The 15,316-nt window shown below is 36.3% G+C and overlaps 1 protein-coding gene across 10 annotated transcripts in view; it reads left to right on the top strand.

Annotated features, from left to right (window-relative positions):
• The first annotated feature begins 83 nt into the window (after positions 1-83).
• The window catches only part of LOC127876253 (breast cancer type 2 susceptibility protein homolog), a 67,917-nt gene continuing 52,684 nt past the window's right edge, over positions 84-15,316 (top strand). For all 10 annotated transcript variants that reach the window (XR_008047755.1, XM_052421333.1, XM_052421338.1 and 7 more), the window contains exons 1-7: positions 84-181; positions 3,577-3,720; positions 5,873-6,025; positions 8,977-9,094; positions 9,530-9,669; positions 11,205-11,242; positions 13,289-15,070. Coding sequence is in view for 9 of the 10 variants with exons in the window: in XM_052421333.1 (XP_052277293.1) it covers positions 3,603-3,720; positions 5,873-6,025; positions 8,977-9,094; positions 9,530-9,669; positions 11,205-11,242; positions 13,289-15,070 (2,349 nt within the window). In the remaining variant the exon portion in view is untranslated. The remainder of the gene's footprint in view (positions 182-3,576; positions 3,721-5,872; positions 6,026-8,976; positions 9,095-9,529; positions 9,670-11,204; positions 11,243-13,288; positions 15,071-15,316) is intronic.

The following is a 15,316-nucleotide window of genomic DNA, read 5'->3' as shown; positions in this document are numbered from 1 at the left end:
AGTTAAATTGAATAAGTAATTATTCATCATTAGAAATATTAAAAACATTCGTTTAATAATTTTTATTTGAAGTAGTTTTCGCGGGAAAATTGACAGTAACAATTCATTGTAAACAGACATCAAAATAATGTCGTAGAACACTTACAGGTGACCGTAAATTTAATGAAATCGATTAACTAATGTAAGTTGTATGTGCAGAAAGATCACTGATTCGTTTGTTTTACTATTCGAGTTATTTGGCTAACTATTAATCTTATAAAAGTTTAGTCTTCAGATCTAGGAAAAGCATTTTGCTAGATCTGAACTTGAAGTCTAAAAGTAAAATTGTATATGATGCCAAAACAAGTTTAGCTCTTTGCAAGTATGACCACAGGCACTCGGCATAATTTGCTACCCCCTCCCCCTAGCTCATTCTCCCCTCCCAAAACCCTCAAAATTGTCAATTTGTTTTTATAATATCTCAATACAAAAAGTTAGTTGAAGAATTTTTATTATATATATATGTAAATTCAGAAATTCTTTTACTTGTTTCCTTAACTGGTCGACTTACGGTCATTGGAGGATATATAGCAAGGTATGTGATTATGACCTTTGAAATGCTGAATTCGGCACACCAGCCAATTTACCAAGCTCACTACCCCATCAATTCGCAAAATCTTAAATATATTTTAAAGGGGCCTTTTCACAGATTTTGGCATGTTTTGAATTTTGTCATTTTATGCTTTATATTGATAAATGTAAACATTGGATATAAAAAGCTCCAGTAAAATATCAAGATTAAAATGAAATAAAGAAAAAAAGGTAACCCTCTGCAGGGCTCCAACCACTAACCCCTGGAGTCCTGGAGTAAAAAGTCTACCACGTAGACCAGTTGGCCATCCCTCCGTATACAATTTGAGATGTATTTTATACTTTATAAACCTCGTAGTTTCACAAAAACTACCGACAACAACAGAACTCTCCAAATTATTGATTCGTTTCGCGTTGCAACCAGTATCTTCCACAGGAAATTTTTCAGGCGCCCTGGGGCTGATAGGGGGTGGGTGCGGGAGGGGTATCCTCTCCGGACGTTGATTTTTTTTATTTAACGGGTCAATTGACGTATTGTGGTGCATTATAAATCTAAGAAAAACAGATATGAAGTGATTGGTTAGGATAAATGTTTACATTGTTTTAAAGTTGTATCCAAATTAAGAGCATCTTAGTTATTTAACACTCATTATTTTCCTGATATTAAAACTGTCATATCATCCTTTCCGAGCTCTTTTTCAGGTAGACAACGAAGATAGGCTAACAACAACTAAGTTAGAAAACTGTCGTTATAGCAGTTGCTTCCCTTTGATAACACAGATACAAAGTCAAGCTGCTGCAACGATAGGGAACGTTCTATTAATGACTGATTTAGCACCAAGCTCATGTTTCTGTCACACTGATACTTAGCTTTGCATGCTGTGCCCCCTATTATCGGACATATAAAGAGACATTGTGTTATCTGAGTAAATGTGTTTTTATTCTTTTTTTTTACATTATGCTAACTTCTTCGAAATCTTTTGTTTGACTTCTCGCGTTCACTATGTTCGGTGTGTCGGTAATGTGTGCAACAAAGATGAAAGAACAAAATATGTAACAAATATAAATGAAGCATTAGTTTTTCAATCATTCTTTTTTTTTTTTAATACAAAACTATTTCAGGCTGCTGGTGACAAAATAATGGTATGTAAACGGGTGCACAAAGGTGCGAATGCAAACGTGAGATTGTGGGTGTGAAACATCTAGATAGCGTCTTGGTTTCAAATGGGTTAATAAATAAACGATTACGTGACTGTCAAACTTTATTGAAGCGATGGACATAAATAATAATTATAAAAACAGAAACACATATTATTTAGAGTGGTTAACCGGACATCACTAATAATATTTCAATATACTAATATAGTATCAACACGGGAAATTCAATAATAAGCATCGGGTGTCTTCATACAGCATCCGTCTTGTTGGCTGCAGACCTGCATTACAATCTTATAACAGAAATGATAACATAGATGATGAACATTTGCAAAATATAAGCAGTATCAATTAAATATTAAGCAACATAAATTGAAAACATATTTAAGTGCATATGGACATTGATTGTGGCAGGGGTATCCCCACTGAACTTTCGTAGAACACCTGACGCGATGTGTGTGCATAGTTTTCTGTTCGTTCTATTACAGTGACCAATCGACAACTGAATGTAAATTTAGAGTTAACGCAACATGTACATGTACAAGCCATTTTCTGAACCGGGGAAAGTGAAAGTGTTTATTTTAACTATTTGTTTGTATTTTTAAGGTCAAAATAAATTATATTTTGTGTCGTCTGTGTATGTTTCTTGGTTTTCATTTCTATTTTAGCTCATCTTATGCAAATAAATATCGTTATTTTCATTGTTTTCAATCAAGTCTCGTTTCCGAGATCATCTCTGGGATTTAACTGTGTAAGCTTCTTCGTTGTGCTTAGTGACTAACAATATCATTGTTTCGACAGATGACACGCGCTTATCTAAATTTTGGATGTTATAATGCACAAGCTGTTGGATGTTTGGTTGCTTGATTGGGCAATAAAACAAAGACGCCTATTGAAGCGCATCTGTGTATTTAAACTGGAAGCTCCGTAACGACTGTCAGCTAGATTGAGCCGGTTAAAAGGCCCCCTGCGATACCTTAATTACGTAACCTAGCAATAAATCGATGATTTGAGACAACAAGCGTTCACAAACTTTGAATAATCGCCAGAATGGGTAATTGCAATTACTGATAAAACACACAGGTCGGAAAATTTCAAGCGCCCCGGAGACTCTGATTTCGAAATTCAAGCGCCCCGACAAGGGGCGCTTAAATGGCCTGGGGAAAAACCTGGTTGCAACCCTTTATAATTTTCAGGTTTTTAAATCGTCAAAAGATGCATATTATGGCTATTTTAGAGCTTGGTAAATATTCAGTATTACTGTTTCCTCACAAATATCATAACTAAAACGAAAATTTGCGAATCTGAAACAACTTTTTTCAATTTTGTCACTTTACCCAAACGTGAAAAGGCCCCTTTAACAAGAGTTTGGCGTCGTTTTCTTTGAATGAGAACGATACAGTTATACTGTACTTTCGGTTTAGGACAATCTTTATTTAAAAATACATCCCAATGATTGAATGAATATAAACAAACTGTTGGATTTACTGAATGAACGAGATGCATGAGCAAACAACAATTCTATTGTTGATAAAGTCATAGATTTAGTTAAAAAATAGTTATGAAATTCAATCAATTTACTAGACATTATTTTATATTATTTAATAGAAATTATTTATGTTATTATGCTTAGTTATCAGCAATGAGCCTTTGTTTTACACTGTGTGTGAATAAATGGGTGGGATAACGACGAATCAATACTACCAACGATCTAAAAAGTGGTGATCCGAAAATAGTGGTCACATGTTGACAATGGTCGCTTTTGCCATTTCCTTTGACTGACCGCTGTTCTCAGTTTTGACTGTATTTACTCTTTTATTTGACAATGGTATTATCAATGTGTTCTTACAGTCTACAGTGAGCATGATGAGCAAAAAATGTCTGACAATGCAAAACAGTCACCGTGCAAGAAGCTCAAACAGGTCTACCTGCTCTCACGTGCCCCTCAGAAATTGTGCAAGAGTTTCATTTCTGACAAACAGCATTTAAATTTTGGTATGGTAACACATGTGCTTTTTATGCCCCCGAAGGAGGGCATATAGTGATCGGACTGTCCGTCTGTCTGTCCGTCCGTCTGTCTGTCACACTTTGCGTTTAGGTTTCAAAAAATGCTCATAAATACTATGTCGCTTCAGATAGCAATTTCATATTTGGCATGCATGTGCATATGGACAAGGTCTTTCCATACGCACACAAATTTTGACCCCTGTGACCTTGACCTTGAACCAAGAGTCCGCGATTAGGTTTCGAAATCTGCGTTTAGAGTTTAAAAAAAAGCTCATAACTTCTATGTCCCTTGAGCTATAACCTTCATATTTGGTATGCATGTGTATATGGACATGGCCTTTCCATATGCACAAAAAGTTTTACCCCTGTGACCTTGACCTTGAACTTAGGGTCCGCGTTTAGGTTTCAAAATCTGTGTTTTGGTTTCGAAAAATGCTCATAACTTCTATGTCTCTTGAGATATAACCTTCATATTTAGTATGCATGTGTATATGGACAAGGCCTTTCAATACACACACAAATTTAGACCCCTTGACCTTGAACTTAGGGTCCGCGTTTAGGTTTGAAATCTGCGTTTAGGTTTCGAAAAATGCTCATAACTTCTATCAAAGCGTTTAAAGGGGGCATATGTCATCCTATGGTGACAGCTCTTGTTCTTTCTTTTTTTATGCCCCTGGTAGGGTGGCATATAGCAGTTGATTTGTCCGTCAGTCCGTCTGTCAGTCTGTGTGTCCGTCCGAAAACTTTAACATTGGCCAGAACTTTTGTAATATTGAAGATAGCAACTTGATATTTGGCATGCATGTGTATCTCATGGATCTGCACATTTTGAGTGATGAAAGGTCAAGTTCATCCTTCAAGGTCAAAGGTCCAAATTTTTTTATAAATAATTTCAAAGCATCGCATTAGGGGGCATTGTGTTTCTGACAAACACATCTCTTGTTTAATTTAGTTGTAAAATGATGTACATTATTAAACCAGTCTTGGCACTAATAATTTTTTAGGCAATGTTGTCTTATCTTACATACAGACCTCGTTCTGGAAAAACTTGGCTTAATGCATGTGCGCCAAGTATTGTCCAAGGTAAGCCTTTGTAGTCCGCAGAGGCTTATCAGGGACGAATCTTTCTTCTTCATCTCGATCTTTTGCTTAGAAGAGACTTTTAAATGAAAAAGACCATAAAAGCTAATCTGGGACTACATTTTACAGACCTGCATTAAGCCCTGTTTTCTCAGAGCAACACTCTATTTTGCGGTACATAAACAACTTGTAAAAAGTTTTCTCAGTAACTGGTAAGGAATTTTGTTTTATAAATTTACTACTGAGTGATTTAGCTAATGTGTTCTTGAAATTATGCACAATTAGCATGTACATTTTTAACATTGATAAATGGTTGCAGGGCTCGAATTTAACTTTTCTTTCTACTAGCAAAACATTGCGAGGAACTTAAATACCAGCTTGCAAAATCAAAAACATTCTCGCAAATTTTGCTGGAAACATAAATAAAAGCAAGTTTGGACATTAGTTTAGTACTATTAAAACTAAATAAAATATGACATCAACCACACGTTTTGGTGTTATATATGAAGTTCTTTTTCCCACTTTTTCACTGTTTTCCGTGGAAGAATTTAATTTCCGTTATTTTTTTCTCTCAACTCAACGGTTAACTTTGCTTTATATTTCGTATTGTTATTTCAATCTGTGGGCAAAAAGAAACTAGTTATTTTTCACTTCGACGACATGACTGTTCAGTTTATTTGTCTTTTATAGTGAACATGTGTGGATAATCGACTGTTTCATGTTCTTTGTACCAATACCATCCGCATTATGTACTATAAGTATACCAGTCTACATACAAGGTGCGAGCTTTCGCATATGGATATTCAGACGTTCTATTAATTGACCTGCGGTTTAGCGTTCACAACGTCGAGCGCATTTAGCAATATAACTCTTTTTTCACTATTTCTTCACTCGCAAAAAAATTCTAGTGGCTTAAAACTTAACTCGCAATCGGTATTTTTCACTCGCATTTTGCGAGTGTGCGAGTGTTAATTTCGAGCCCTGGGTTGATGTGCATTTTTTTGACTGAACTTGTGATTCAAGTGCAAAGACGAAAAAAATGTCAGAAGTTTGTTTTCAGTTCTGGGGGAAAGTAATGAGAAGTGGTTTGAAGAAGCCACTGCAAGGAAATTGAAGGAAAGAGAATTGTCAAGATTTTTAAACTCTCCAACGGTTGTGGACAGTCCATTACCATCTCCCAGTATAAGCCAGTTGTTTCAGACAGAACTTAGAGGTAAGGAAGTACTACGACCAACATATTGACAATGGTATATTTAATAGAAGGTCTATATAAGTTTTCACACATATATTACAATTTAGGAGATATGGCTGACAGGTATTATTAGGTAAAAGTCTCAATTAAAAGTCAAATGTAAAAGAAGAGAAATCAATTTGGACTCGGAGATCCAAATAATTTGTTTGTTAATGGGTATTTCGCTCATGAGACCCAATTCAAAAATAAAACTTCTTTGATGGGCATATCTTAATATGCATGAGTGTGATTTCTCCTCCTTCAGGATGATTTCCTCCCTTTCAATGTAAAACTAATTATGCCCCCCTTCGAAGAAAAAGGGGTATATTGTTTTGCTGGATGTCGGTTGGTCGGTTTGTCAGTAGACCAGTTTGTTTCCGATCAATAACTCGTCCACTATTTGACGGATTTGGATTGGCTTGATACTTAACATGTGCATTGGCCTTGGACAGTAGATGACCCTTATTGAAATTGGGGTCACTATGTCAAAGGTCAAGGTCACTGTCACAACACGCATGAAAATCATTTCCAATCAATTACTTGTCAACGAATTAACAGATTGAGTTGATGTTCATTGGCCTTGGACATTAGATGACCCCTATTGAAATTGGGGTCACTAGGTCAAAGGTCACTGTCACAAAAAGTGTGAAAATTGTTTCCGATCAGTTACTCGTAAACGAATTGCTCGATTGGCTTGATACTTCACATGTACATTGGCCTTGGACGGTAGATGACCCCCTATTCAAATGAGGGTCAGTTGGTCAAAGGTCATGGTAACTGTCACAGCAAGTGTGAAAATCGTTTCCGATCAATAACATGTCAGCCAATTGACTGATTGCCTTGATACTTCCCATGTGCATTGGCCTTGGACAGTAGATGACCCCTATTGAAATTGGGTTCACTAGTTCAAAGGTCAAGAATACTGTCGCAATAAGTGTGAAAATCTTTTCTGATCAATAACTCGTGACAGATTGGCTCGATACTTCACATGTGCATTAGCCTTGGACAGTAGAAGACCCCTATTGAAATTGGGGTCACTAGTTCAAAGCCCTGTTTTAGGGGCAAATGTCTCCAACCGGAACTATTGTTTTACACATAGTTATGATATTTGCTGGAATTGTATACAAATGAATTTTATTTAAGCTTGTAAGGTGGGGGGATATAAAATTTTCCTCCCCTGAGGTGGTTCTTAAATCACACCCCTGAATATGACTGTTGCATTATTTTATCACATAGTGTGCTGATCAATATTGTTTAAAGCTTCGCTTCTCTGGTCTTTCATGATCTTTGGTTAACAAGTCCAAATTTCTTTAAAAAAACAAAGTCTGGTTTGAGAATAAGTGGCTAGTTATACTTGAATGAAAATAAATGTTTTGCACTTTTTATTGCAATATTAAACAAGTGAGCTTAGCAAATGCTGTGAAATCAGGCTTAAGAATTTTTGAGAAAACAGAATAAGAAGTTTAAACTCTTCTTCTTCTGGTTTTGCAAGTTTTGCTCATAATATTTGAATGTTTCAAGCACTTAGTACCCAAGTCCTGAGAATTTCAAGAATGTAATTAAGTAGACTATTGAAGGACAATTGGATGCTGATATGCCAATTTACACAGGAAAGAGGTTCGATTAGACAAATCATTGTCCATGTTATTTTTTTATCAAAATAGGGTTATAAATAGGGCTGTCACGATACGCCGTGAGCGTAACGCGGTATATCGTGGTACGGCAACACTGTATCGCGGTACATACCGCGATATTTTACAGAATATGTATCTGTGAAGAAAACAGCAGAATAACAAGTTTTACAAAGTTTATTTAACTCAATAATCAGAAAACACTGGTATCATAGTATGACTAGAAACTGTAATAAACTTGATAGAAGTAGTCATTGTTATTGTTATTGTTATTCGCGTCTTTTTTTAAATGTCCGCCATGTTGTTTACAATAGCTGTGACAACGATCTGTGTAAATCGAACGCTTCAAGGGCATTTTTAAAATGCGGAGTCAGCGGGCCCAGTATTGAAAATCCGTAGCGTTCTGACTCTTCCTCGACTTATTCAGAATCTTAAGATAACATGATTCGGATGTGCCATGCTTTGAACGATCGATATACTAAGGAAAGAAAATAAGAAATAGAATAAACATCTTTTGGATAATTATGAACTTATTTGCAAAGGAAATCGGTATTCCAAAATAGGTACGGACCCATACATAGCCGTATTTTAAACGTGAAAGTTAAACATCTACAAGTGGAAGCGCTTGCTTGACCTGGATATTAACGGATTATTTATTTAGCCCTTTTGAATCGCTTCTACAGTTTTCAAAACGATATCTCTATCAAAATAATTATGTTATGTATTTATATCTGTGCTAATATAATGATATTAAAAAGACCGGTGCGGCAACGCCGTACCGCGGTGCAATTTTTTTCACGACATGCTCGCGATATACCTATATTCCGGTGAATCGTGACAGCCCTAGTTATAAACCAACATTGTGATGGAAGTTGCCCACCTTTGTTTTTCAATGTTTCTTGTATAACAATAAAAAACACAAAAGATTCTATAAAAAAAATCTAGTGGTGTCCTGGTAAGTTATACCCCTGCCATACATGATGTGTCTTCCAAGACAGCTGTTTAGAAATGATTCAACAAATAAGCCGCTCTCTCAGTTCAATTCATGATGATGTGGGTCACCCCAGAGTAGCCTTTGCAGTCTGCATAGGCTAATCAGGGACAACACTTTCCACTTATATGGAATTTTCTCTTTATAGGAAGTCTGATCTTAAGGTAGTCCAGTGTAAGCGAAAAATCTTGTCCCTGATTAGCCTATACAAAGTGCACAGGCTAATCTGCGACAACACTTAACGCACATGCACCAAGCCCCGTTTTTCCAGACCCGTCTTTCCCGATTGTCAAATACATTTCCTCTTCTAGTTGGCTCCTCCCCACTGCTGCACAGTAGCCCCTACAGTCAGGCCCAGACTCTGACCCCAGACTTGTGCTTGACCCCTGACCTCAAGGCCTGCTGGGAGAAACCTTCCCTAGGACTCAGGTTAGTGGAAATCCTTCATGTTGTGTAATTACAATTTCAGCTCCACATACTGGGACGTGGGAATTGACGTAGTTAAGATGCTTAAATACAATTTCTGGATTGATTTCAGTTGATATTGGCATATTTTGCATCTGTTAATTTTAATATAAAATTATTTGAAATTACCATCCTATGTTTATTCAATTTTTGAAACTTTATTAAAAGGTTGCCAAAATTTTTATAACCTCTGTATCTGCTGATGCTGGTAGATAGCAGCAGCGATTTTTATCCTTCTTTATAAAGTACCCATAAAAGGTACTTTTCCACTGCAGGAAAAACTACCAAATGCCCAGTTGCCTTTTGCAAAATTCCTGATAAGGAAGAATCATTTCATCAATTTTGTTCCAAATGTGCAAGTTAACAAATAAAATGAACATTGAAACTGAACATTTCCAGCCCATCTCCTATCTCAAGAAGAAAAACTGTACCTACAGGATTGGTCAACATAACACCGACAGCTGTGTCCAGTCTGAGACTTGATGACTCTGCCCTTGCCTGGTCCAACTCATTTGCCACACCACCCAGGGAGCAGGATGGTAATGAGACACCCCTTGCCTGGTCCAACTCATTTGCCACACCCCCTAGAGAACAGGACGGTAATGAGCCCTTTCTGGGATAACTGGACTTTTATGCATGTGCATGAAGTGTCATACCAGATTGGCCTGTGCAGTCGGCAGTGTGGAACAACACTTTACAATATGTGTCTTGTTCTGACAAAACTGGGCATAATGCATGTGCGTAAAGTGCCGTCCCAGATTAGCATGTGCAGTCCGCAGAGGCTAATCACTTTACGCACAAGCATTAAGCCCAGTTTTCTCAGAACAAGACACATATGCACATGCATTTAGCACAGGTTTTCCAGATTGAGGCTCATTTAAGACGCCGCAAAAAAAGCTTGAGAGAGGTTATATTGTAGTTACTCTGTCCATTGGTTTTGATAGTTATTTTGTCAGTGCAACAAAAACTGTTTTTGAAAACTACTCCCTTATTTCTCAAGCAATAAAACTGAAATTTCAAATATGGCATCACTGTTACATGTAGATGTGTTAGATACTTTTTATGCCCCCTTCAAAGAAGAGGGGGTTTATTGTTTTGCACATGTCGGTCAGTCGGTCCGTCGGTCTGTCCGTCCACCAAATGGTTTCCGGATGATAACTCAAGAACTCTTAGGCCTAGGATCATGAAACTTCATAGGTACATTTATCATGACTGGCATATGACCCTTATTGATTTTCAGGTCACTAGGTCAAAGGTCACAGTGACTCGAAACAGTAAAATGGTTTCCGGATGATAACTTAAGAACGCTTAGGCCTAGGATCATGAAACTTCATAGGTACATTGATCATGACTGGCAGATGACCCATATTGATTTTCAGGTCACTAGGTCAAAGGTCAAGGTCACAGTGACTGGAAACAGTAAAATGGTTTCTTGATGATAACTCGAGAATACTTAGGCCTAGGATCATGAAACTTGATAGGTACATTGATCATGACTGGCAGATGACCCCTATTGATTTTCAGGTCACTATGTCAAAGGTCAATGTCACAGTGACTCAAAACAGTAAAATGGTTTCCGGATTATAACTCAAGAATGCTTACGCCTAGGATCATGAAACTTCATAGGTACATTGATCATGACTGGCAGATGACCCCTATTGATTTTCAGGTCACTAGGTCAAAGGTCAAGGTCACAGTGACTCGAAACAGTAAAATGGTTTCCGGATGATAACTCAAGAATGCTTAGGCCTAGATGCATGTTTTACAATCAGCCCTTGTTTTTAAATTCTGAATCATCCACTCTTTCATGAGTTATTTATCCTTGATAAAACAAGGCATTGATACAAGTCATGTTTATTTAAGTTTAAACCTTATTTTTTTAGCATTGATTGTTTCAAAGGCCTTAATCCTGAATGTTAATCTGGGTTTTATAATAAATAAAATATACTGTCTTACATGTTTTAATTGAAAGTGGATGGACATTAATGATGTTTATGTATTCTCAACTGTAAATGTTCAAAATGGATTCATTGATATCTTTGAAATTTTCATAATGTCATGTTTTTGTTTTCAGGTGTTTTCTTGGAATCAGTAGAATCGACTAAAGGAAAGGTAAAGGCATGAAACTACTGTAAAATCTGTTTTCATGTTTAAATGTTAATTGATTATGAAAGTATATTTTAGCTTAATATTAATCGAGAGTGTGGAATGTCTATTCGTGACGTGTGACACAGATTTTACCGTCCACATAAACTGTTCTGGGCATCAGGTCTGCAGACAAGTGCAATATTGATGTAAGAAAATGATTGATACAAGTTTGAAAGAAAGGCTTTTATAGTGGATACCAAACAAACATTAATATTTGTGTAAATCAGATCAGATCGTGTAAAATCACAAGATTTCAAAAAGTTATTTGTGTAAGTGGTTTGATGACCATGATATAATTTGCTGTTCAATGTACTGTAAACTCTTTCATTTGAGAGAATACAAATTTATCAATTGCATCCAGTTTACTCATCTCTTATTATGAACGTGTAAAATGTTCAGCATCAGGTTTCCAGCTTTTGTCATCGAGATACCATTTTATCAATAGCATCTAATTGACTATGAAGATGTTGCGAGTCTTCACACTCTTCTTCAAATTTTCAGATTATACATATCTCTCCAATTGCTGACTTCATGGACATCTTAGGTGATGGGTTTGCTGCTGTGTTGTCTACTTCATCTAATAATTCGGCAGTAGTACCCTCCCCTCTTGTTTCAACTCAATTGTTGAGTTTCAACTCAATGGTTGAGTTTCAACTCAATGGTTGAGTTTCAACTCAATGGTTGAGTTTCAACTCAATGGTTGAGTTTCAACTCAATGGTTGAGTTTCAACTCAATGGTTGAGTTTCAACTCAATGGTTGAGTTGTTGACATATTTTACTTGATCAATAAGTAATTAAGTTGATTATAAGTTTGCAACAGTTGTGACATCAATTATAGCATGGCCCTAATCAAGCGCTCTAAATCGATAAGAACCTTTATGCGCCTGAAAGCAAATTTGAGCCAATCAAACAAAAGTTGTACAAATTGTTACCGGACTGAACAAGGTTTGAGCCATCTTATAACATGGCTACAAAAAATTGGTCATTCAAGAAGAATTCGAGCCAACCGGGAATTCGATCCAAGTGAATTCAAGCCATCATTTGTTACTGTAAACGGTTGTCTCTCAATAACTCATTAACAAATTGAGCTATAATTTAATACGTAAATAAATGCCCTATATCCAGATTGAGAATGGGATGGCATATAAGGTGTGTGGTGGCAAGGTGATGTTCCATGTTCATTGATTTTGAAGCATTGTTTTTTACTCAATAACTTGATAACAAATTGAGAAATAGCAAGGAAACTGTATACACAGATTACTTATCTGTATGGATTTGATAATGGGATTGGTGTGATTAAGGTCAAGGTCACTGTCACTAATCAAAGGGTTAGGCTTAACATCTAGAGAACAAGTTGAGATATTGTGATGCAGTTATATAGACATAATACGACGATTTCCTTTTTGTTTACATATGGAGCCCAATAGCTCAATGTCAATATTTGTAATTCTAGATACATGGTTTCCAAGGAAAATCTAGGTTGATGTTTGTGGTAGGAAATTTGCGAAAAAAAACTTAATAGTTTAATATTTCCACATCCATAAAATATTTAAGCACATTGCTAAATGCTTTTAACAGTAGCCACTCAGTTCATGTGTAGTCTATTTTACCAAATATCAAAGATGTAAAAATGAAAATTGTGAAAAAGAAACAAACTGTTTCTTCGATGTGCTATGTCTTTTTCAGTTTTTGGCCCCAGCAAATGTTCTGCTAGGCATCATTCTGTAGCTATGGTTTTTCATTTGCCAACTTTAAGAGCTCAGGAGAATTAACTGTACATGTGATACCAAATGTGTACTGTCCCAAAATGTTCTGAATTCAAATTAACACAAAGCACCACTAACAAAGCATTTAACAACCATTACCATGGCCAAAGCAAATGCCAGTGTGACATTAGAATTTCAACCACCAGGTCCCAGAAAATGACCATGTTTCTAAGGAATTTCAAGCAATCGCTTATTTGACTTCAGTTTTTCAAAACTACTGGAACACCTGATGTTATGTTTTCAGGATCCAGCTCGGGCCCTGTTTTCCCCTGGTGGAAGACTGAATTCCACCACAGACTCCCTTACTCTTTTGGACAGCACAGCAGAGGAAAACCAGTCTGGCATCTCCAGTTATAGTACATCTGAAAACCAGTCTGGTGTGTTTAGTTGTGGAACACCTGATAACCAGTCTGGCATTTTCAGTTGTGGAAGTCCTGATAACCAACCAACTGTTACTAGAACTGTGATAATAGATCGGTCTGAAACAGAGGTTGAAAATGAAGATGATATAAAAACTGCAAAATCTGATGATAATGGGACGCAACTGATGACAGGGTCTGTAACAGGTAAAAATAAGAGAGAAGTGTGTAGTGAAAAAACTGGAAGTATTCAGAACTTTTCAACAGGGGAAAGAAAGGTTGAGAAATGGAAAGAAAACTTTAAGCAAAGGCTTTTGGAACGGAAAAACAGTAGCTCTAGCAGCCTTACAAAAAAACTGTCTGGTGTTCAGAATAAACTGTCCCAAGCGAGTTCAGAAGTTACTCCAGATAAGCAGTTGTTGGAAGATGGTAACAAATCACCAACATTTTCTCAGAAATTTTCAAGGAAGGCATTACAGCTTAATACAAAGGCTAAGACCTTAGTTGACAGTGCAGTGGATGATATTCTTGCAGACTTTTTTGACAGCCCTATTTCCACTGCTTGTGTTAGAAAGCCTGCACCGAGTCAAAAGAGGAAGTCTTTAGATACTGAGACAACAGCTTGTTGCGCTGTGCAGGCAGAAAATGTTCACTCTTGGGAGAATAATGGAGACACAAAGAGTAAATTTCCATGCCTAGATGATGCTTTTAATAAAAGTTTAGGCTTTGATTCATTATCAAGTCCAAAGATTGGAAATACAGGAGTTAGAATGAAGTCTGTGTTAAAACCTATTTTAAGCTCTGATAGAAAATTATGTCAGTCAGAGAAGAAAGTTAAATTTTCGGAAGTCGTTGTGGAGCACTTTTCATTTTCAGAAAGAAAATCTGTCTTAAAAACCAGCAATGAAACATTTCCAACGAGAAAAAAACAACTGTTAAAAAAATCTGAAGCTGGTTTAATGCTCAAAAAGAAAGGCAAAATTGTACCTTATCCTGAAAACTCAATAGAAGTGCACATTCTAAGTGAGAAAACCAGTGGTCAAAATGTTGTCAAATCAGAATTCGAAAATGAAGTAAATCCAAAGTCAGCTTTGATTGAAAGCAGCATAACGCCAAACACAGAACCAAGTAAAGTAGAATGTGATAAAAATCTGATGAAAACAAAGGCAATCGATGACAAAAATCATGAAGGTTACAATAGTTTGTATGTTCCAATTGATATACTATCTTCAGAAAATGATATCCAAACAAATGTAGATATCACAGACAATATGTTTTCTCAACTTTCACAGTCTGCTGTAGCTGAGATGTGCTCTGCTGCAAGCTCAAGTTCCCATAAAAACCTTGATAAATATCAGTCACCAAGTACTGAACTCAAGAAACTGTCCAGTAATATAAGCACTGAAACTGAAAGCAAAACTGCAACAGCCAGAAGATTCCATTACCCCTCTGCTGCGAGTATAATGAAAGCAAATGTGAGCAAAATATTTCAGTTTGAAGCCAAGTCTGGTTTAAATACTGCAGATAGGTTACCATTATTGAAACCTGTGACCCACCAGAATGTTGTCAGGGATGGCAAAATACATGAACAATCGAAATCAGAGCAAGGTGCCCCTGAGGTTTTCGAGTTGCAGAAATCAAGCATTTCAAGGGAACACATCAATAAGGTTTTGGAATTTTTTCTTTCAAATATTTATGTTATTATATTTAATTAATAGTATGCAATTTAAAAGTTACTATGGGTCAACCATAAACATAACTTTTTTACGTAGCTGTAGTTTTATTTTCCTGATTTCATTAAAATCTAAATAATCCTGTACACATAACAACAACATTTTTTTCATGTATTGTTTTTCAGAGGAATCTTAAATTTTTGATGTAATATGGTCTGCGTTTTATATTTATCTGCATGT

This window comes from Dreissena polymorpha, chromosome 4, assembly GCF_020536995.1.
Source record: "Dreissena polymorpha isolate Duluth1 chromosome 4, UMN_Dpol_1.0, whole genome shotgun sequence".
Lineage (NCBI taxonomy): Eukaryota > Metazoa > Mollusca > Bivalvia > Myida > Dreissenidae > Dreissena > Dreissena polymorpha.
Note: the sequence above shows the minus strand (reverse complement) of the source record. Positions and strands in the feature narration are given on the sequence as shown.